Genomic DNA, 24,221 nt, shown 5'->3' with positions numbered 1-24,221 from the left:
CACAGGTAAACTATACTCCTAAGAGGAACTCAAGGTAACTAGTTTCTATCTGGTATCAGTATTCAAGATTTAAAACATTTGCCTGCATTTCTGTACATGCATCACATGTATAACTAGTGACTACCACAGAGGTCAGAAGAGGGTATCAGAGCTCCTGAAGTTTGAGTTACAAACAACTGTGAGTCACTATGTGGGTGCTGGGAATTGAACCCAGGTCCTCTGCAAGAGCAGTCAGTAGTGCTCTTAACTGCTAAGCCATCTCTCCAGCCCTGCTAGCATAGTTACACCCAAGCCCCACCTCACTTTGAGAGAGAGTATCAAGGCTGATGAGCCAAAGATCACTCTGAACTTCTGACCCTGTCTCTGCCTATTCTCAAGGGCTGGGATTATGGGCATACGTCACTATACTTGGTTTATGTGGTGCCCAAGGCTGTGTATGCCAGGCAGGCGGCCTACCAAGCAGCCTGCATCAATCAGCCCCAATCCCTATTGTTCACTGACATAATAAAGTGCAGAGCCACTCACGGACAACAGCTGTATTGGATGCTTCTCATGTAAGAGGCTAATTCTAAATGCTAACTGTAAATCACGTTCCCAGTTATCAAATGAAAGGGCACCAAAGGCTGGGTGTGGCAGCAGACATCTATAATGACAGTCCTTGTAATGCCAGCACTCGGGTGCTAAGTAGGGACTGTGAGTTACCAACCTGGGCTACACAGTGAGGCTCTTGCCTCCAGAGAGAGGAAGCCCAGAGAGGCAGCTCAGCAGGTAAAGGTACTTGCCACCAAGTCCAATGACCTGCATTTATCCCTGGAGCCCACATGGTAGAAGAACGTAATGAACTCCTCTGACCTCTATGTTGCAGGAACCATGCCACAAATGTGCATACAGCACCATAAATGTAATAAAAAATGTAAGGAAAAACTGAGCTGCGAAAAATCAACACTGTACAGTACTCTATGTAAGCTAACTTGTTCAAGAGCTTTACAGGATTGAGCCAGTCAGAACTGCAGCACGAACAGCAAAAGGCTCATCCCTAGCTGAGGCTGGACATGGCTTTGCTTTGTTTTCAATCCCAGCAGTTAGAAAGCAGAGGCAGAAGATCCTTGTGAGTCCTAGGCTAGCTAGGGCTGTATAGTGAGACTGCTTCTTGAAAATACACGACCTACTAGATGGGGAGGTGGGCTCAGTGGCCCTGCAGAAGATGTGAATTTGGTTCCCAGCACCCACATGGTGGCTGCACTCCAGTTTCAGGGTATTTACGCCTTCTTCTGGTTCCACAGGCACACACTGCAAGCATGCATGCACTTGTAAAACACTTAGTAGACAAAGGAAAATCTAAAACAAACAAGCAAAACCCCCTAGCTGAAGGATCCCTGGGAATTTATGGCTGTTGCTGGAGTCCTGTTCTCTGAGAATGTGGCTTCTGGTAGGTTGCCCACGCTACAGTAGATAGGCCACAGGGAGCATTAACTATAGGCTAGTGGATTACTAAAAACAAACACAAGAAGACATGAAGCTAGGAAGGACACGTGTTTGAGATCCGGGAGGAGCTGGATAGGGAATATGATCAAAACATATTGTATGCATATGCCAAATTCTCAAATAAAATGCAAGTTCAACAAAAAAGCGCTTGTTGAACTAAGCAGAGCTGAACACCAGTCTATTTCCAAACAAAACAGAAACAAATGTAAACTAAGAAAGGCACCACTAATGAATCTAAGTCAAAAATATATACTCATTTTATATTTCCATTCATTGTTTAAAGTTGAACATTAATAAAGTCTTTAGTTTTAGCTGGGCGGTGGTGGCGCACGTCTTTAATCCCAGCCCTTGGGAGGCAGAGGCAGGTGGATTTCTGAGTTTGAGGGCACCCTGGTCTACAGAGTGAGTTCTAGGACAGCCAGGGCTACACAGAGAAACCCTGTCTCGAAAAACCAACAAAACAAAACCAAAACAAACAAACAAAAAACAAAATAAAGTCTTTAGTTTAAAATGCTCATTAATAAGGAAAAAGTACTGCAAAAAAATGTAAAAAAAGGCTGATTTTGGCTCTCAAAGAGAAGAAAAATCCATAGGTTTTACTTACTGAAGAAAGGCAATATTGATCCACTATTATTAAAGTACTGAAGATTTGCATCCTTTTTTTCTCGTTTTTAAAGCATGCACTACCACACTTGGCTCTCCTCCATCTTTTGAAATGGGATCTTTCCTGGAACATGAGGCCATCTTCCTGCCTCTTCTTTTGGGTGTTGGGATTACAAATGTGGGCCCTAAATCTGGCTTATCTGATGCATCGTACAGCCAAGGACACAGTCACCATCTTTACCTTAATCTGTTCCTCGCTGATGCTGGGTGTGTTCTTCAGGAGATTCAGAAAGACTCCACCGGGTGTTCTTCTTCGGCTACCATTCTACAAAAAGGAATAAAAAAGTTAACCAGACACTTCCATAGGCAAAATGAGAATATTTCAAACTTGACAACTTTGTCTGTGAGGACCGATTACTTACTCACTTAACAGTGTTGAGAGAAGTCAGGACCTCTGCCATGCTAGCAAAGCGCTCAGTGACTGAGCTACAAGCCCAGCTTCTACAGCACAGGCTCAAGGAGGACCAGGGCACATGTGAAGAGGTACACTTATGGAGACAGCCATTTGAAACTCAGATCTGTCTCTGCCTTTTAACTTTATGAACACTGATGATTTGACTACATGCACATGAGGATGTCCGATCCCCTGGAACTGGTGTCACAGTCAGTTGTGAGCTGCCATGTGCTCTTAACTGTTGAGCTATTTAGCTAGTCCTGTGAGTCTGGCTATTAAAGTGAGGCGGGTATGGTAGCACACACCTTTAATCCCAGCAACTGGGAGGCAGAAGCAAATGTATTCTGAGTTCGAGGCCAGCCTGGTCTACAGAGTGAGTTCCTGGACAGCCAGGGCTACACAAAGAAATCTTGTTTCAAAAAAACAAAACAAAATAAAACAACAAACTAACAAAATAAAACGAAAAAGGACAGTAATGAAATAGAACACAATACTACATCAATCCAAAAAAATAAAAAAGATAAAGTGGGATATTTAATAACTGTGGGCGTTATTACACAGTCATCCATGGTAAAGGAGAGAGATACCGTGGGCTCTGCACTATGGCAGGTTACGAAGGACTGACTCAGCTGGGTGAAATGCTGTACACCAGGTAGATCATGAATTCAAGGCAAGCATGGTCTACACAGAGTTCCAGGTCAACCAGGCAGGGTATACAAGAAAACAAAACTTAGGTTTAAACACACACACACACACACACACACACACACACACACACACTGACAGACAGACAGACAGACAGACAGACAGACACATCCTTATTGCTCTGTCTTTTAAGCCTGTCAGACCTCTACCCTGACCTTTTTCATTGTATCTTCTTTTGATCTCTTTTCTCATAGTGTATATACTTTATAACACACTTGAATTATATTATTTTTTAATCAAACAAACAAACAAACAAACAAACAAATACTTAACATTACGTTTTTCAAGAGAGGCATAGGTGTGGAGGTCAATGGACAACGTGAGAAGCTACCTGGTGGTTCATGGGGATGGAACTAGGGATGGGACTCAAGACTTGTCAAGCTTGGCAGCAAAACCAAAACCAAACCTTTCCCACCAGGCCACCTCAAAGGCCACTTTTGTTTTGTTTTGTCTTCTTCCCCCCACCCCTCCTCTGAGACAGGTCTCACTACGCAGGCTGGAGAGTCTGAAACTTACTAGGTAGGCCAGCTCAGTGCCTCTCAACTGCTGGGATTGCAGGCATGTGTCACTATGCCTGGCTTTATAATTACTACAATAAACTGAGTTTTTCTTGTCTCCAATACCTCTCACTCAGTACAAAGCAGACACTCAGTAATTATTCCAAGAGGACATGTCAAAGTATCCTTGAAGTTTGTTCCTGTCAATATTCAGTAAACCAGTATTACTAACTCACAGGAACATATACTTTTTAAAAAGTTACATTCCTAATAAACCTTTAACTTTATGTTCAAGTAAATGAAAATATAAATATATGATTAATTTTATCTTGTTTTGTTGATGATTTCTATAATTTAAGTTTATGGGCAGTTCCCTTCAGCCATTATTATCAGTTCTTTTCGAAAAATTGTCAATTTTGGGTTGGAAAGATGGCTCAGCAGTTAAGAGCACAGACTGGGGCTGGTGAGATGGCTCAGTGGGTAAGAGCACCTGACTGCTCTTCCGAAGGTCCAGAGTTCAAATCCCAGCAACCACATGGTGGCTCACAACCATCCTTAATGTAATCTGATGCCCTCTTCTGGAGTATCTGAGGACAGCTACAGTGTACTTACATATAATAAATAAATAAATAAATCTTTAAAAAAAAAAAAAAGAGCACAGACTGTTCTTCCAGAGGTCCTGAGTTCAATTCCCAGCAACCACATGGTGGTTCTCAACCATCTGTAATGTGATCCGATGCCCTCTTCTGGTGTGTCTGAAGACAGCAACAGTGTACTAATATACATAAATAAATAACTCAGAAAAAAAAAGTCAGTTTTAAGAATTACGTGTGATAGTGTGAGCCAGAGAAGTCAGAGAGGCCAGGGCATCTAATCCCCAAGGGGCTGGAGTTAAAGGTGTGAGCCACCTGCACTGGCCGGTTTTGCTTCAACTTGACATAAGCTAGACTTATCAGAGAAGGAGGAAATGCCTTGAGACACACTGATAAAACACTGTACATTTTCTTAATTAGTGATCAACCAGGGGGAAGGCACAGCTCACTGTAGGTGGTGCCATCCCTGGTCTAGTGATCCTGGGTTCTATAAGAAAGCAGGATGAGGGGCTGGAGAGATGGCTCACTGGGTAAGAGCACTGATTGCTCTTCTGAAGGTCCTGAGTTCAAATCCCAGCAACCACGTGGTGTCTCACAACCATTTGTAACAAGATCTGACTCTCTCTTCTGGTATGTCTGAAGACAGCTATAGTGTACTTACATAAAATAAATAAATAGATAAATCTTAAAAAGAAAAAAAAAATTAGAAAAAAAAAGGAAAGCAAGCAAGCAAGCAGGCCGAGCAAGTCAGTAGGCAGCGTCCCTCCGCATCAGTGCCTGCCTCCAGTTCCTGCCCTGTTTTAATTCCTGTTCAGACTTCCTTCAGTGATCAACAGCACTAAAGGAAGCTAAAGGAAGACACGCACACTTCATCCTCACTTCCCAGTGAAAGCCGAATTAACGAAATCCATAAAACCACCAAGTGCTATGCCTTTGTCCTTGCCAGAGAACAGAGACATTTCCCCACCTCTCCCCCATTAGTGCTATCCCACTCTGGGGCCTTTTCAGGTATCTTTCTTTCCCACCCCCGCTACCCTTGAACACATGGGCATATTGTGTGTGCATCTACTGACTTACCCCAAGGCGGGGTTTCGCCCAGGCTGTCCTGAAACCCTCAGCAATCTTTTTGCCCTGGCTTCCTGAACATTGAGATTTCAGGCTCATCGCATCACACTCAGCTCTGGTTGGGTTTTAATTGTGTAAGATTTATTGATTTATCTTTATGTATGTGAGTATGCTATTTTCATGTACACCAGAAGGGGGCATCTGATCCTGTTACAGATGGTTGTGAGACTGGTATTTGAACAAACTCAGGGCCTCTGGAAGAGCAGCCAGTGCTCTTAACCACAGAGCCAACTCTCCACCCCGCTATTTGGGTTTTATAATTTTTTAAAAAGATTTATTTATTTTATTTTTGTGAGTACACTGTTGCTGTCTTCAGATACACCAGAAGATTACAGATGGTTGTGAGCCACCATGTGGTTGCTGGGAATTGAACTCAGGTCCATCTGGAAGAGTAGTCAGTGCTCTTAACGGCTGAGCCATCTCTCCAGCCCGGGTTTTATAATTTAACAAGTGTTTTGTTTTGTTTTGTTTTGAAGGCAGGGTCCTGCTTTGTAAATCTGGCTGGCCTCGCGCTAATGCCAGGCACTAAGCTAATACCTTATGTGGACCATCTCATCTAATCCTCACCGTGTAGGATTCATCTTTTTTACATGAAGAGACTGAACACAAGGAACCAAATAATTTAGCTAAATCACAGTTGTGTTCCGAAACAAAACCCTTTGAACTTGAGTTTTTAATTCCTTCTAGACAACTGTCTTAAAATTAAACCTGTAAGAGGCATAATGACACATGCCTGCAACCCCAGCACTGATGAGGTATCCCAAGTCTGTGGATAGCTGGAGCCGTGCACACAGTGAATGAACCCTGTCATCAAAAGGGGAATGTATTTGGGAGAGTGGCAGAGGGGCACGGGGCACAGAGAGGCAAGTTCGTTTTGCTTTAAAAAAAAAAAAAAAAGCCAGATGATAATACAAAAGCAGAAACAGTAAAAACAGCCTTACCATTATGAAAAGACCACCATTTTGCTCGACTTCAGCTGTTTCCATCAGAAGTTCAATGGCCTTTTTGTTCCCAAGTATCCTCACTACTCGGGCTATCAGGTCCTTCTTGGGTTCCTGCAACCTGATGAGAACGCAAAACACATTTACTACCTGATGAAATCTGCTGCAGTCTCCGGTTTAGTTCTCAACCAGAACCCACAGTTTCCCGATAACACCGGCTTCCCTAACTCTCCATCCATCAGCTGTGGAATCGCTGCCATGGGAACAACCTCATCTCCAGTCACACAATAGGACACTAACCTCAGGCTTCACAGTAACTCTTAAAGTAAGGCTTTTCCTTTGCCTTGCTGGACTATGGCAATTCTGAAAATAAATGAACATGCCAAGCAAGAAGAATAAATCCAACTCTAAATGTAAGGATGGTAAACTCCATGTACTTCTGCCAAAACAAATGACACTCAATGTTTTCAATTATGCTTAACAATTAACGTTCCACTATCTACAAACGGTTTCCTGAAATAGTTCAATTCTAATGGCCCCACCTGATCTGTAAATGTCAAACCTTTCAAATGGTAGATACAAATTGTTTTCATTTCATTCTTTTTTTTTTAAGATTTATTTATTATATGTGAGTACACTGGATGGTTGTGAGCCACCATGTGGTTGCTGGGATTTGAACTCAGGACCTTTGGAAGAGCAGTCGGTGCTCTTAATCACTGAGCCATCTCTCTAGCCCTCATTTCATTCTTTACAGATTAAAAATACAGGGAACCCCAAGCATGGTGGCCATTCCTTTAATTCCAGCTCTCAGGAAGAAAACAAGCAAGTTCCTGTGAGTTCAAGGTCAGCCTGCTCTACAGAAACGAGTTCTAGGACAGCCTGGGCTACATAGTGAAACCCCATCTTAAAAAAACAAAACAAAACAAAACAAAACAAAAAACCCACAAGGGCTGTCTAGATGGCTCAGTGGATAAGAGCACTGACTGCTCTTCTGAAGGTCCTGAGCTCAAATCCCAGCAACCACACGGTGGCTCACAACCATCATGTAATGAGATCTGACGCCCTCTTCTGCTATGTCTGAAGACAACTACAGTGTACTTACTTATAATAAATAAAATCTTTAAAAAACAACAACAAACAAAACCCAAACAGCAGCAGCAACAACAATAAAAACCAATCAACCAACAAAAAAGTAAAAACACAAAACAAAATACAGGCAGCTGAGTAACTCTTCTAATGGTGTCAGACAGAGCCGTGGTCCTCAGAAAAGGAAAACAGTGCAGAGCCAGAGTGTGAGGACAGGACTTTGGTTTGTCCTCACAGGAGGCAATGCAACACTGTAGAAAAACCCACCAGCCCAGGAAGAGCAAGCGGCCAAGGGCTCAGCTTCAGGTCTGACACAAAGTCAGCTACCGGAACAAGGCAGAACAGGCAACTACCGGGCACAAGGTCCTTATCTCTAAGGAAGAATTTGGTTTCTAATCCTAGATGTCTTTCCAAAATACAAATTCCAAACTTCTATTTAACGTTTTTTATAAGTGTATGGCCCACGTGTATGTCTCATGTTTGATGCCCAGGAGGCCACCAGATCCCCTGAAACCCAGACCCGATTTTAACAGGTTTTAAGATTTTATTGCTGGGTGATGATGGCATACGCCTTTAGTCTTTGAGTTTGAGGCCAGTCTGTCTACAGATCAGGTCCCAGGACAGCCAGGGATACACAGAGAAACCCTGACTTAACCCCCCCCCCCAAAAAAAAACCGGAAAAGACAAACAAAAAACAAACTAACAGAAGAGGCTGTTTATTCTATGTGCATGAGTGTCTTGGCTGCGTGTGTGCAGTGCCCGCAGAGCCCAAAAGAAGGGGTTGGATTGCCTGGGATGGCTGGGGTTACAGATGGCTCTGAGCTGCCACGTGGGTCCTGAGTCACGTGTGGTTCCTCTAAAAGAACAGCCAGTGCTCTTAACTAATGAACCATCTTCCAGCCCCAACCAACTTGACTATTAAAAACCAAAACCAAATTAAACCAGTACTGGTGTTGTCTGAAAAGTAAACACTTGTTTCCCTAACACCGATACCCACTTTCAAATATGTGACTAGTGAGTGAGAGCTAATAAAACTTAATCAGAATCTGAAACCAGTGAAAAAACTATGAATTGTCAATTTAATACCTGTGATGGTTATCTATTCTTGGACCAGGGAGTGTCACCATTTGGAGGTGTGACCTGGTTGGAGTAGGTGTGTCACTGTGGGTGTGAGCTTAATACTCTCACCTTAGGTGCCTGGAAGTCAGTCTTCCACTAGCAGCCTTTGGATGAAGACATAGAACTCTCAGCTCTGCCTGTGCCATGCCTGCCTGGATACTGCCATGCTCCCATCTTGATGATAATGGACTGAACCTCTGAACCTGTAAGCCAGCCCCAAGTAAATGTTGTTTTTTATAAGACTTGCCTTGGTCATGGTGTCTGTTCACAGCAGTAAAACCCTAACTAAGACAGTACCTGCCAAAAAATTCTATTTACCCAAAACAAATGAAAATATATGATCAAGGACTTGCAAGCAAAAGTTCATTAATAGCATTCATAATAAATAAACGTAGACTGTCCATCCATTTGTGTCTGGAGAGACACAAATCTACACACACGCAACAAAACAGTCAGTATGGTGGTGCATGCTTGTGATTCCAGCCCTTGGAAGGCAGAAACAAAAGGACCAAGGTTCAAGATCTGCCTTGTTACATAGTATATTTGAAGCCAGCCTGGGCCATGAGAAACCTTTCCAAAACTCCCAAATCACACAAAAAGCCACACTCCTCACATAAATGAAAAAAGGTGAGTAGGCACACTGAGCGGTGCACACCTTTAATTTCTGCACTTGGGAGGCAGAGGCAAGCAGTTATCTCGTGAGCTTGAGGCCAGACTGGTCTATGTATTTAGCTCAGTGGTTCTTTCAACAATGCAACAATTTACACACTGGATTCCAGGTACAAAGTGAGGCCATTTCAAAAACAGGAGGAGAGTGTCAATTAGTTCCTGCTACAATGTAAGTTAATCTCACAAATGAAGAAACCAGCCAGGCATAGTGGTGCAGGCCTTTACTCCCTGCAGGGGCAGGTGTATCTCTGAGTGAGTTCAAGGCTAGCCTGGTCTCAGAGAGAAACTCTATGTTGAGAGAAAAAGGAAAAGAAATTGCATTTTACGTATGCCGCATGGCTAATCTGTGTGGTGGATTTACAAGGACAACCTGCTTGTCTGGGAAGGAGACCAGGGTTCCTAACCGTAATAGATACATGGATGTGGACACTAAGGATTTCATCGGGTGATGGTGAGAAAAGGTTTGAAAAGCAACAGCTTTTTAAAATAAAATAAAATAAAGCAATGGTTGTAAAACTGGATAAATTCGCCTCCATGGAGGTGGGGGTGGGGTGTGTGTGTGAGACCTGAAAAATGAACGGTTATCATGTTAATATAAATGAGTGATTATCATATTAACGTATCAGTCATTTTATTTTCCACCTTCAAATATAACACTGAAAAATTACATCCATCTCTTTCTTCCTCTCTTTCTTTCTGTCTGTCTGTCTGTCTTTTTTTTTTCTTTTTTCTTTTTGGTAGGGGAAGCTGTGCTGTGGCACAGATGTGGAAGTCAGAAGACAACTCGCAGTCGTCAGTTCTCTACTTCCACGTGAGACCAGGGATCAAACTGACACCAGGTTGGGCCGCAAGTGCCTTTACCAGCCTGAGCCACCTTGCCAGCCCCATCTTATTATTTTTTTTCCCCTTTTGAGACAATGTCATGTAGCCCAGGCTGGCATCGAACTCACTGTGTACTTGAGAATGGGTGCTGGGATTACAGGCATGTAATACAGTTAGGAGGTGCTAAGGATGAACTCAGGGCCTCATACATGTTGGGCAAGCACTGTACCAACTGAGCTAATCTTCAGCTCAAAGTTATCTTTAAAAAGACACAAACGCATTCAGAGCCAAATATGCCCTGGGTTAATTCCATTAAGGAAAAACAAACAAACCAACAAACCAAACCAAAACCCTCAGCCAGGTGTGGCACACATCTTTAGTCTCAGCTCTGGGAGGCAGAGGCAGGTGGATCTCTGAGAGTTTGAGGCCAGCCTTGCCTAGCAAGCTCCAGGAAATACAGAGGGACCCTGTCTCAACAAAACAAAACCCCAGAAAGGAATACATTTACTATCTAGTTTATTTCCTGTTAGTGTCAGGCATATGCTGCAATGCTCACCTGAAGGCGATCTCATCGGCTACTTTCTCGGGAGCATCCTCTTCTGTGATCTCATAGCGCCCTTTGTAGTTCATTTCCACTCTGTTACCCAGTCTGTCTCTGACAGGTCGTTTCCGCTTGAGGTGACCTTGCCCATTCTCGTCTTCCTTTGACCCTGGTTTTTTGTCACCATGCATATATTCATCTAGATCTTTGTCTAATTCCTTTGTGTACTCTTGAGATTCCTTCTTAGCAAGTTTCTTAGCAAGCAAATAGTTATAGGTCTCAGACTGCCTGCTTCTGTCAATGGAGCCTTCCATTCCCAAGATGCCGAGTTCAGTGGCCACCGCATCTTGATTCTGTTCCTGGAGCACCGCGCCCCAGATGTTGTTCACCTTCTTTCCTCCGTTGAGAGCCGTTTTCTGACCACTTGGTCCAAATGGGAAAGGCTCTGGCTTGGGAGGAGTATTATGACACTTCTGTCGCTTGCGTTTCCAAAGAGAGCAATCGTCATCGGAATCTAGACTCTCCTCGCTGGAGTCCACATGTTTAACAGTCCGATAATGTGACACCGGTGCGCACGCAGCGCTGCCCCCACCTAGGACTTTCTGCAAGCCAAAGACATGACAGTCAGTTCCACAGGACATTAATTCCACCTACCCCCGACTATTTTCCACAATGACGTAGGCATTGTGCATGCCTGTGATCCCAGTGACCCAGAGGCTAAGGCAGGAGGATCAGGACAACTTGGTCACACCACTTTGTTCAGGCCCGCGTCTAAGCTGTGCATCGAGACCTTGTTAAGGAGAATGAGTGTAGTACTCAACTGGACCATCTAAAACAATCATGCTCCAAAGACAGCTAAATTAAAACTTGGTTTTGAAAGATCGCCTTCTAAAAACTTAGTAAAGCTTTTACTTCTCATCTTCAAAGACAAGGATGCGTGAGAATGACACACACAGTAATTGTGGCTGGCAGTTAAGACAAACTCTGTTGGGGCTGGAGAGATGGCTAAGAAGTTAAGAGCACTGACTGCTCTTCCAGAGGTCCTGAGTTTAATTCCCAGCAACCACATGGTGGTTCACAACCATGTGGTTCATCGGATTCTACGATGCCCTCTTCTGGTGTGTTTGAAGACAGAGACAATGTACTCACACACACAAATACTAAAACAAAACAAAACTCTGTTATCTTTCTCTCCAAAAATATTATTTTCTAGTTGGATATATCAACGTCTTTTATATGGTTTTGTGGCTACTCCTTTAAGATCTGATGGTGTAGCAAGGTTTGGTGAACACATCCTTAAATCTCAGCACTCTAGGGAAGGCAGCAGAGGCTGGCAAATCTCTGTGAGTTCAAGACCAGCCAGAGCTACATAGTTCTTGGGTCAGCCAAGGCTATATAGTGTACACCCCTGTATAGTGTATTACAATCAATTAATCAATCAACCAACCAACCAATCAAATCTGATGGCAAGCTCTTGCTGGGAAGAATCCCAGACATATTAACTTTTAACTGCAGCTTTCACCAGGTGTAGTGGGGCACACCTGCAATCAGAGCTCAGGAGGCTGAGGCAGGAGGACCCTGGTTTTGAGGACACTGTGGGCCATGAAGAGACCCAGCCTCAAAACACCAACCAACCAATCCTGAACATTCAGATTTCACGGCACTATATTAACCAAATTATTAATGTTAAAAATAAAAGGGACTTAAAAATAAGAACATAGTATTAATTTTCTAAGACATCTACACCTGAAGGTAATCGCTTAAAAATTTGCCACATGGTAACCACCCAAATTTACAAAGTATAATATGATGCCCAAAAATATCCATCACTTTAAACATTTATCATTTCATTAGGTAAAGAAGAGTCAAAATCCTCTTATTTGTGGGCTTGTGTGTGTGTGTGTGTAAATGTGTGTGTGTGTATTTGTGGGCGTGTGTGTGTACAGGTGTGTATTATACTTGGCTTCTGGGTGCCAGGGATTGAACTCAGGGCATCCTGCATGGCAGCCAAGCACGCTACCCATCTAGCTAAACCCCTCTCCTTCTTGCAGCTAGTCTGCAGTACACACTATTGTTAACTAGTTCCCCCTACTGTGCAATAAAGTACCTGAACTTACTTCTTCTAACTCTGTGTCCTCAATCTCTGCTTTTTATAAGAAACACATAACCAAGCATCTGTTGAAGTCCTCCAGTGTTAACTGCTAACACTGGCCAGGCCTTACCGTGTGCAGTAAGTATCGTGTATGCAACTGCTCTCAGTGGTGTGGTGTGCCAATGCTAGCTCCACCGCAACACCAAAGCACAGCTAAATAGTTAAATAGTTTTGTGACGGTGCCTAGGTGGACTGGCAGGAAAGCCTTCTGAAGGAATGAAAAGGAATCTCAACAAAGTCTCAGAAAATGAGGAAGCTGCCTAGAGTCACGATGTCTGTGATCTCCCAACACTGCTGGAGGATGAAAGGCAGGACCACAGCTCAGGTGCCAGGGCAGCCTGGGGGTACACAGCGAGATGCCGCCTACAACCCTGGACGGCTTGAAACAAAGCCTTGGTGCCTCCACGCTGCTCGTGAAAGCCGACTAAGCTCGAAGGTGGATGGAGGAGGCATCAAAGACCCGGCCCCGAGCACGCCAAGAGCTCCTTATCCACTAAGGCAAAAGCGAGCAGTTGCATGTCTCCGTCCCCACGTTCTATGTCTGGACAAAAAATAAAAAAAAATCTGTCTCCCGGGGCGGCTGTGCAGGAGCGGGGAAGCTGGGAGAAGCGGGAGCCGCCAGGGAGGGATGCTCGCCCGATCCGGGATGCCGCGAGGCCGTCCGCCGGGGACCCGCGGCCTCCGACTCAGTGCATTCCGGATCCCGCCCGCGCCTCTCATTCCGGCCGCGCTTCCCCGGGCGTCCAGCCCCGTCTCCCGCGCGCCCCGTCGCTCACCGCCATTTGCAGAGGCCTATCGCTGGGGACGACCGTCATGTCGGAATCCGAGTCGGAAAGCTGCCCCTCTTCCATGTCGCCAGCTTCCAGCGCCATCTTCCCGCGGCGCGCAGGGTCAGGAGAGCGCTTCCGGCGGGCGGCGGAGGAGGGAAGGCCTTAGGGCGGTGCTGCGGCGCCCCCGTGCGGGCGAGCGCTAGGGCGGCGCCTCCGCAGGCCCGGGCGAGCGTCACCATCACAAAACTCAGCGCTGGGAGGCGAGTTCCGCGCAGCCCAGCGGTTTCCCCAAGGAAGGTAAGGCATTCGGGTTCCGCCCTGACCTCCCGCCTCTCACCCGGATGCTCTGCACAGGCCTTCCGGCTGCCTTGTTCTTCTTCTTTTTCTTCTTGTTACTGCTGTTATTTTATTTTTTCCGCTTCCACTTCAGCTCCCCGCCAAGCTCCGCTCTCCCCGTTGGCGCGCGTGGCTGTACATTATGGTCACTGGCCTGCTTGTGTTCCTGGGCTACCTTTGTTGCCGCCGCTTTTTCTGAGTCTCCCTTAGGCTAAAGTAACTAAGCCCTTATTCCAGAGATATTAAAATGGTCCATCTTGCCCCGGGGTACTTGGTTAGTCAGGGTTAAAATAGTATTAAAGTGCTGTTAATTACAGGCCTTTATTGTTTTAATGTTTATGTTTTCCTTTATCCTAAGCTGGTGGAGGCCAGGGCAATTTGACCCTCTATTTTACAAGAAATAAATCATGTTACTTACTGCCATGCCTCTACCCCATGAGCTTTGACCCTCTTGAACCTCTTTTATTAAATACATACATACATACATACATACGCACATACACACATACATCACACACATACATACATACATACATACACACCTACACCATGCTCCATTTTCAGTTTGAGATGGTTTAGTGCTCAATTACCGGTCAACAGCTACCAACACCCTCCCCGTCCACACCCATGTCTTCCTTTAGATGGCCCCTGGTGCCTGTCTGTCTAAGCAATCTCAGTTTATCCTAGGGTTGAAAAGTTACAGGCACTCTGCCATGTGACAGAACCCATGATTGGAAAAGAATGGAATCCTAAGACCCAGGATATACAATAGATAAGGCCTTGTGTTCTGAACCAATAGATTGGGGAATTTGGGGAGGGTGAGAGCGAAGGTTGTGTAGCTATTTGGAATACCAGCCTATGGGAAAAGAGTAGGACGTTTTTGCAATTAGGGCATTTAAAAATCACTGTTTCAGCCTGGAGAGATGGCTCAGTGGTTAAGAACACTGACTGCTCTTCCAAAGGTCCTGAATTCAAATCCCAGCAACCACATGGTGGCTCACAGCCATCAGTACAGCTACAGTGTACTCTTATACATAAAGTAAATAAATAGATCTTTTTTTTTTAAATCACTGTTTCATGCGAAACTGGTATACCAGTCATTATAGTAAGCTGGCATCAGTGTCTACAGAATTGTAAAATAAAGCCTTTACAACTTTCCCTAGTCTCTTGAATTTGTGATTACAATGTGAGGGTTCTGTTTCTCACAAAATTGACAGGTCTTCGTCCTTTCCCTGGTGACCTAAGTGAAGGACAGTCAGTTAAGCAACTGACTGTCTTCATGCCAGCCCAGCAGTTTAAAACATTCCGTAGCCCCACAGCCACATGGTGGGGCTAAGGAGTGTTCAAGCTCATGTGGCCGAGTGTGAATCTTTTCTCACAGGCTAATGCCAGAGTGGTTGCTGGGGAGTAGGCGGTACACTTGCAGTCACAGTCTCTGAGTCCCCAGCAGCAAGGGCTGGTGGGGACGAGGGGGGCAGTGAATGGGTTTCGTAGTGTGAGGAAGGAATGTGTGGCCTTGACGGATACTCAGAACCCAGCTTTCTCTGAGTCAGTCCCCTACATAACTGCAATCCTGGACCTGTCTGTACAGTTACAACACCTCACAACCAGCTCTCTCATACACTAGGGTTCCTGGAAAGCACTGAGATCTTTTTCTTTTTCCCTTATGGATCTGTTATTCCAACATCATTTGTTTAAAAGACTTTTCTTGGCCCACTGAATAGCTATTTGTTAAATCACATATACTTACCATGTAGAAGGCCCTGGGTTTGATTCTCTCTCCCTCTTTCACTCTCTCTCTCTTAAACACACACACACACCAAACAGAAACAAAAGAACAATATAACTAGAGCATGTAAGTGCCCTTTGAATGCTCCATTATGCTCCACTGAGCTGTTTGTTTACCTTAGGGCCAATCTCGTCTTTATTACTGCTCCTTACACTAAGCATACTGAGCCTACAGATCAACTCGGAGAGAACTGATTCCTTAGGTTTTGAAACAACATTCATGCTATAGCTCTCTGTTAGCTAAGTGCCTTAGTCAGGGCTTCTATTCCTGCACAAACATCATGACCAAGAATCACTTGGGGAGGAAAGGGTTTATTCAGCTTACACTTCCATACTGCTGTTCATCACCACAGGAAGTCAGGACTGGAACTCAAGCAGGTCAGGAAGCAGGAGCTGATGCAGAGGCCACGGAGGGATGTTACTTACTGCCTTGCTCAGCTTGCTTTCTTATAGAACCCAGGACCACCAGCCCAGGGATGGCACCACCCACCATGGGCCCTCCCTCATTGATCACTAATTGAGAAAATGCCTTACAGCTGGATCTCATGGAGGCATTTCCTCAAGGGAGGCTCCTTTCTCTGTGATAATTCAAGCTTGTGTCAGGTTGATACCCGGAACCAGGCAGTACACTGAGTTTTCATTTCCTATAACCATGTTTTAGTCTTCTGTTCCAGCTAATTCCAAACATGTTTAACCACATTTAAATTCAACTCCTGATACCACAAAATCATCTTTATTGAAATATAACTCACAAAATTTATAAGCTTTATATGCTCAAATCATTGGCAAGTGAATAAAAGATGCAAGCAATACAATTATGATAAAGCTGAAAACCTAAAAAGTGTAGTGCTTTCGATATTTGCCCATGATTTTATGAGAACTGCAAAGATGCTTCTACCATTTTTATGTAATCACTAATTAATAAGTATTTTAGTTGAAGACAAGCAAATCTGATGCTTGGCTTGTTGGTCTCTGTGATTTATAGTTTGTATTTGTCAGAGTTCACAGAGAGACAATAATCTATATTTAGAGAAAGTTTTACAGTTAGAATGAATGTGTGAGTTGGCTCATGTGACTATGGTGTGACAGAAATCACACCATTTTCCATCTGTGGTCTAGAGAGATTTAGTGGGCTACTCCTGATTTGAATTTGAAGGCTTAAGAAAGAGGATTCCCCCCATACCCCTGTGCAAAAAAAGTCAGGCACCTGCCTTTAATCCCAGTACTCGGGAGGCCGAGGGTAGCAGATCTTTGTCGGTTCGAGGACTACAGAGCAAGTTCCAGGACAGTTAAGGCTACACTGAGAAATCCTGTCTCAAACAAACAAACAAAGAAAACCAACCAACCAAATGGGGGTGGGGGGAAACTATGGTAAATATTTTAGTCCAAGCCTATTATAATATGGATATTGATCTCTAAAGGTGTTTTGTTTAGTTTTGCTTTGTTTTTGGAGACAGAGAGACAGAGAGACAGAGAGACAGAGACAGAGACAGAGACAGACAGGCTTGGCTAGCCTGGCTCACACAGATCTACTTGTCTCTGCCTCCTGCCCAAGTGCTGAGATTAAAGGCATATGCCACCGTCCCAGGCAGGGTTCTTACTCTGAGGGGCTTGTTTCTAGAATATGTAAGAGATGCCGGGCTGGGAGATGGCTCATTAGGGAAAGTGCTTGCTGTGCAGAAGTGAGTACTCGAGCTCAGACCCGGAGCGCCCCCTTCAGTCCAGAGTGGGCATAGCAGCTCACCTGTGATCCTAGCACTTAGGAGGAGGGGACAGGAGAGTCCCAGAGGACGCTGACTAGCTAGATGAACTGGATCATCAAACCCTGGGTTTATGTGAGAGATGCCTCAATAGTTAAGATGGAGCGTGATGGAAGAAGATACCCAATATTGATGATCTCTGTCTTTCCCACACATGTGCACCCGCTCATGTGAACTCATAACATTTATCCTGGCAGAACTAAGAATATTTCAAAGAGCTGTCTCTTTATCTAAATCTCTAAATCTATCGGAAGGTTGAAACACTAGGAAATTTCCCCAGGGATCTCATGATGGAAAAAGGAGAAGGCACCAACCAGAGGGGGAGCTGGAAAAAAGATCCTCCACAGTTCTAGCTTGGCTGGCTTTAGAGTATGAGACTGAAGCCCAGACAGCGATGGGTAAATGAATGGTGTGCAGACCACACCTTGGTCCCGACTCTTTAGATGCACATATTCTGGGACCTCTATTTATACTTAAATCTCATCTTGGGATCCTAAGACTGGCTGTAGGGGAAGTCACTGGATCTCTTTGTCCCTCTTCCCAATGTGGTTGCATTGACTATATATCTCCCTTTTCTGATTTTTACTATTAACTTAGCTATTACTATTAAATTGGCTAATTTAAAAAGTATTTATTTATTTATGCATTTATTTATTATGTATACAGCATTCTGCCTCCAGGCCAGAAGAGGGCACCAGCTTTCATTGTAGATGGTTGTGAGCCACCATGTGGTTGCTGGGAATTGAACTCAGGACCCCTGGAAGAGCAGCTAGTGCTCTTAACCTCTGAGACATCTCTCCAGCTCTTAAATTGGCTAATTTTAAATATTAATTGGCATCTCAAGGATGGGTGGCCAAACTTGAACTTTTGGAGCACAGATTGTGACCCCCCAAAGTTTGATAAAACACACATGTGCCCACATATATGTGAGCATGCATACACATATGAAAAAAAAAGAAGAAATGCTTATGATTTTATAAGTCTGACTTTTAAAACATGTTCCAATTCAACAGACTGTTCTTTTAGATGTTACTGTCTTTTGCCCCAGCTTGGGTCCATTTTCCTTCTCAGGATTATGGAACCAAGCATCAACTGAGCAGAAAAAGAGACTTATTTTTGGCTAAGAGCAAGACAAAAGGAAGATAAACGTTCAAATCAGTTTTGCAATTCTTGGGCATTGAGAAGTACCAGGTGTAGACTGTACAAGTGAGGAAGACAGATAGGCCTAAAAAGCAGGGGGGAATATTCATATTTTTTTTTCAGATATCAGCTCGTGAGCATTCTAGAGTTCAGGTGCCACTTCTTCCTCCCCCTTTTCTTTTCTCCTTCCCCTTTTCTATTTGTGACTGTTGCCACGGTAATTGTCAAATGTCCCCATTCTGGTGAGGAGCCCTAGATCGGCAGTGCTTCCCATAGCCTGAGGGATCTCACCGGAGGGTTATGGATTCAGGTAAAGTTAAACCCTTGACAGCACAGCGGAAAAGAATTCCAGGACCAGTCAGAGAGAAATAAAGCTAACAAGCTTGGTAATTGGTGCATACTTCAGATTGAATGCGGGCCACAGGATGGGCTGAGCTCAACAGCGTTGTGCTTTTCTGTCTTCACAGAGGATCATGGAATTACAACTTTGTTACATTACTCAGAGAAAAGTAATTTACAACAAGGTCTAAAGATGAAGATTAAGAATGAAATAAAAACACATGCTCCTACTTGTCCTACATTAAAGAATTTCTTTGTGTAGAGGAAATTTTTCTTTTTCAAGATTTATTTATTTTATGTATATGAGTACACTGTAGCTGTACAGATGGTTGTGAGCCTTCATGTGGTTGTTGGGAATTGAATTTAGGACCTCTGCTCACTCAGGTCTGCCCCACTCGCTTAGGATAAAGATTTATTTATTATTATAAATAAGTACACTGTAGCTGTCTTCAGACACACCAGAAGAGGGCGTCTGATCTCATTACAGGTGGTTGTGAGCCACCATGTGGTTGCTGGGATTTGAACTCAGGACCTTTGGAAGAGCAGTCAGTGAGCTTAACCTGAGCCATCTCTCCAACCCTGCAATTTTTCTTTTTGTAAAGGGATTTTTACCAGGTACATTGTTTAAGTTTAAAGAGAGAGGAGTGCTAACGTAGTAAAACTCAAACTTACAAACATTCTCGCCCTAAACTGCTTAGGTCATTTGTTTTCAAAGTCCTTCCTTGGCTTTGGGAAAATGAGCTTTGTCTCTGTAGGCCATCTGTTCCTGGTTTTTGATTTTTTTGTTTTTTTTCTCAGTAGTGTTGAAATTTTTTTGACGCTCAGTCAGCAGGAAACATAAACTGGATTTTAGGCTTAAATAACAAAGTTTTAAAGTTATCATTTGGGCAAAATCTCAATTCTTGCATTGAATTTTTACACTTTGCAATCTCTGTTCTCTCTCTGACTCTGTGTCTCTGTCTCTGTGTGTGTGTGTCTCTCTCTCTCTTTTGCTCTCTCTGCTTGTTTTGTTTTGTTTTTTTGCGACAGGGTTTCTTTGTGTAGCCCTACTAGCCTAAAACTTGCTCTATAGACCAGGCTGGCCTCAGACTCAGAGATCTGCCTGCCTCTGCCTCCTGAGTGCTGGGATTAAAGACCACTGCCATGCCCAGTTACAACTGGCTTTTCAGCAATGGACATGACCAGAAAAGTGTGGTAAACAACTTTTCTCTTTCATGGTTCCCTATCATGCCTTTCCATGAGCCTGAAAGCAATACAGCCAGTCCTTGGCCACAACCTCTAAAATTATGAGCCAAAAGAAATCTTTCTTCTTTAAAGTCGGTTTTCTCTGGTGTGGTTTCACTGTCAAAAAGTGACTGACTTAGTGAATGTTAAATCAACAATCTCCCCTCTCCTTCCTATACATTCTGCTACCAACTGGCTAGGGAGGCAGATATAAGCCTGCAGCTTCCACCCTCCTGGTAATCAGCTGTACAATAAAGCCTTTGCTGTCGTATTTAGCGCAACAGCTAAAGGCTAAGGAGTGGGCTGGGCTGTGGCTGTGGTAGAGGCTTTCGGGTGCCTTCCTGTGGCTGCAGAGGACTTTGAAAATCTGCTGATTATGATGGTCTTGCAATCTTGAAAAGAAAGTTAGCTGCTCTTCCCTTGGTGTCCTCAGCACTGAGGGAGGAAGCTCACCGGCTTCAGAGAAACACTCCTTAAATGATTGCTCTGGTGAAGTGTGGAGTTGAGCAGGGGGAGTGTGATCGAAAATGCCCCAGCAGTGTAGGGAGGAGACACGTAGGAAGTGAAGGCAGAGACTCAAGGCCTTCCTACCAAGTTTACAGAGACCCTGAAGATAGCTGCAGCCCAAGTGATGAGTCAAGGCTTTGGAGAATAGCAGCTTTAGTGTCCCTGTGATATTTCTTTTTTTTTTTTTTTTTTAAGATTTATTTATTATATGTAAGTACACTGTAGCTGTCTTCAGACACACCAGAAGAGGGAGTCAGTTCTTGTTACAGATGGTTGTGAGCCACCATGGGGTTGCTGGGATTTGAACTCTGGACCTTTGGAAGAGCAGTCGGGTGCTCTTACCCACTGAGCCACCTCGCCAGCCCCCCTGTGATATTTCTAAGTGTGGCAATGTGTGGGTTCTGTGGATAGCTAAGGATATAACTAAACACTTTGTCACAGAAAAGATTTTTTTTTAATGTTTTTCTCTAAGAGTTTTAGCTCTTACATTAAGGTCTGCAGTATTTTGAATTAGTTGCCTATGATGGTAATTAAGAGTGTTAGCCCTTAGCCTGGCGTGGTGGCTCATGCATTTAATCCCAGCACTCTGGAGGCAGAGGAAGGAGGATTCCTGAGTTCGAGGCCACCCTGGTCTACAAAGTGAGTTCCAGGATAGCCCAGGGCTACACAGAGAAACCCTGTCTCAAAAGAAAAAAGAAAAAAAAAAAAAAAAAAAAAGCAAGCACGTTTAGGGAGCGAGCTCAGATGCTTACTAGGGAAAAGCTGCTGTCCCCTTACAAGATTGGTAATGTGACTACAATTTTATTTTCATTTTTAATGTGTGTGTCTCTGTGTGCACGCAGGCCTCCAGATGCCTTCAGAGGTCAGAGGTCAGATCCCTTAGAGCTGGAGTTACAGGCCACTGGAGCTATAAGCCACCCAGTGTGGGTGCTGGAAATCAAACTCAAGTTTTCTGTAAGAGCATGAAGTGCTCTTGACTGCTGAGCCATGTTTCTAGTCCCAAGTCTCTATCTTTGATTTTCACTATTACTTGTCTTTTTATTCTTATTAAAAAATTAAATACATTTATTTTTTAGTGTGTGTGTGTGGGGGGGCAAGTGTATGCATAAGTGCCTGCCATACCTCATGTGTACAGGTCAGAGGACAACCTGCTAGAGTCGTTTCTCTCCTTCTACCGTGGGGTGCTGGGGAGTAAACTCAGGCCATCGGGTTTGGCTTCAAGTGCCTATGCCCTTTAAACCATTTATTTGTCTTTTTAATTGTCCTACCGAGGACAGTTTGACCCTATATTGTCATGATGGTTGGGGGTGGGATGGGCTGTGGAGGTGATGGTGGTGGTAGTTCTGACTCCACAAGTCCTTGTAATAAACTATTCCACACCCCCAGCTCACTAGGGTGTGACTTTTGAGGTGACCTGGAGTACATTTTGCTCATTATAATGGCAAATTCTCCACTCACAGGAGTTAAGTGTTTGTCATTCCCTTTAAAAAGTGTATTTTTATATATTCTTAATATGTATTTCATATATTCTCTGAGAACATTTTATATATATGTATTTGATCATATCACCCCCACCAGCTCCTCTGAGCCATCCTTTTTTAAACGTATGTTTAAGAACCTTCATGTATTTTCTTTCTTTTTTAAAAATAATTTAGCCGGGCGTGGTGGCGCACGCCTTTAATCCCAGCACTCGGGAGGCAGAGGCAGGCGAATTTCTGAGTTCGAGGCCAGCCTGGTCTACAGAGGGAGTTCCAGGACAGCCAGGGCTATACAGAGAAACCCTGTCTCAAAAAAAAAACCAAAAAAAAAAAAACAACAACAACAACAACAACAACAAAAAAATTTATTTATTTTTATTACGTTCATTGGTGGGTTTTGCCTGCATGTTTGTCTGTGTGAGGGTGTCAGGTCTCCTGGAACTGGAGTTATAGACAGTTGTGAGCCACCTTGTGTGTCCTCTGGAAGAGCAGTCAACGCTCCTAACCACAAAGCCATTTCTCCAGCCCCAGTGAACTTTCATTGTACAAACTGATCTCATTATTTTTTTCCAAAGATTTATTTATTATTAAATGTAAGTACACTGTAGCTGTCTCCAGGCAGCACCAGAAGAGGGCATCAGCTCTCATCATGGATGGTTGTGAGCCAGCATGTGGTTGCTGGGATTTGAACTCAGGAGCTTCGGAAGAGCAGTCAGTGAGCTTAACTACTGAGCCATCTCTCCAGCCCTGGCTTCGTGGTTTTTATACCCAGCTTTGTTATGCCGTGCTGAAAATGGAACTTATTATTATTATTATTATTTTATTATTATTATTATTGCTGCTGTGGCCAGTTAGGTTGTTTTCATTTTTCCACAGCATGTTTGTTATTGCTATATATAGAAGTCACTGTATTAGTCAGGTAGCTACACTGGTAGATTGTTTGCCCAGGATGCATGAAGCCCTGGGTTTAATTCCTAGCAGTGTAGAGTCAGGTACACTTGCACCTGGGTATAATCTCAGCACTCAGGTGGAAGAGGCATGAATTAAGATCATCCTCAAAGTGAGCAGGAGGCTAGTTTGGATTATATAAGACTTTGTATATATATAAAAAAGTCTCAATAATTTTTTATATTGATTTTGTATCTAATTGCTTTGCTAAAAGTGTTAATGCATCTAGTATAGTCTTTAGGGATTTTTAAATAAATGTCATATCATGTGCAAATAAGTATAGTTTGATTTTGTTTTTTCCTTTCCTATTTGTATCCCATCCTATTTATGACTTTGGCTGCAGGGTAGAAAGCAATCGAAGCATATTGAAAACATAGGCGCGGAATCATTGAGAAACCCAACACGAGTGAGTAACAAACTGGATGTCAGGGAGGCACTAGTGCTGATAAGACGCTGGGATTTCCTTCACATAGAGAGGCCTGGTTATTGAGGAATGACACAGTTATCTGTAAGAGAGTGAGGGGCAAGTGCAGAAAAAAGACGTGGAGAGTGAAGGCCATTGAGTAAAACGACGTTCGTTCTTTAAAAGTAAGAATGTACCGAGGCAGCATATTTCGAAGGCAGTACAATCATGTGATACTTTTTATTTATTAGGAAATTTTTGTTTGTTTGTTTGTTTTGTTTTTTCGAGACAGGGTTACTCTGTATAGCCCTGGCTATCCTGGAACTCACTCTGTAGACCAGGCTGGCCTCAAACTCAGAAATCCACCTGCCTCTGCCTCCCAAGTGCTGGGATTAAAGGTGTGCGCCACCACCGCCCGGCAGGAGATATTTTCAATTTACCAAAGAGGTGAAAAAAAACCTTTCTTCAAACCTCCGTACACTGAAAAACACCTACCTGGGCTACAACGGGGGTCAGTGACGTCATCGCTTCTTGAATGTTCAGGTCCCAGCCCAGATCCAAGGAACGAGCATGCCCAGAATACCTGAGCTCTGAGCGTAGTGCGGCCCAGCAGCGTGCGTCGGTTTGAAAGCTCGGCTCCAACCCAGCGGACTTCAGAAGCAGCGGGTGGCGCAGTTCCCCGCCCCCTCAGCCTTGTCCCCGCCCCAGACCCTGAGGCAGCAACTTTACCCAGAGG

At 43.9% G+C, this 24,221-nt stretch overlaps 2 protein-coding genes across 4 annotated transcripts in view; one reads left to right on the top strand and one right to left on the bottom strand.

The window, feature by feature from the left end:
- Positions 1-24,135, bottom strand: part of Phax (phosphorylated adaptor for RNA export) — a 25,144-nt gene extending 1,009 nt beyond the window's left edge. Inside the window, exons 1-4 of one of the 2 annotated variants that reach the window (NM_001162989.1) lie at positions 23,981-24,135; positions 10,656-11,242; positions 6,404-6,524; positions 2,330-2,413 (exon numbers count right to left, since the gene is read on the bottom strand). In NM_001162989.1, the coding sequence (NP_001156461.1) occupies positions 2,330-2,413; positions 6,404-6,524; positions 10,656-11,242; positions 23,981-24,010 (822 nt within the window). In that variant the 5' untranslated portion in view covers positions 24,011-24,135. Of the gene's footprint in view, positions 1-2,329; positions 2,414-6,403; positions 6,525-10,655; positions 11,243-13,568; positions 13,834-23,980 lie in introns of those variants that run through there. The other variant, NM_019996.4, reaches the window with a different exon arrangement.
- The window catches only part of Aldh7a1 (aldehyde dehydrogenase family 7, member A1), a 48,270-nt gene continuing 37,761 nt past the window's right edge, over positions 13,713-24,221 (top strand). Inside the window, exons 1-2 of one of the 2 annotated variants that reach the window (XR_003952489.1) lie at positions 13,713-13,859; positions 24,029-24,221. The gene's annotated coding sequence lies outside the window, so the exon portion shown is untranslated. The remainder of the gene's footprint in view (positions 13,860-24,028) is intronic. The other variant, NM_001127338.1, reaches the window with a different exon arrangement.

This window comes from Mus musculus, chromosome 18 (assembly GCF_000001635.26).
Source record: "Mus musculus strain C57BL/6J chromosome 18, GRCm38.p6 C57BL/6J".
Classification (NCBI taxonomy): domain Eukaryota; kingdom Metazoa; phylum Chordata; class Mammalia; order Rodentia; family Muridae; genus Mus; species Mus musculus.
The sequence above is the reverse complement of the archived record's forward strand: the minus strand, read 5'-3'. Positions and strand labels throughout refer to the sequence as shown.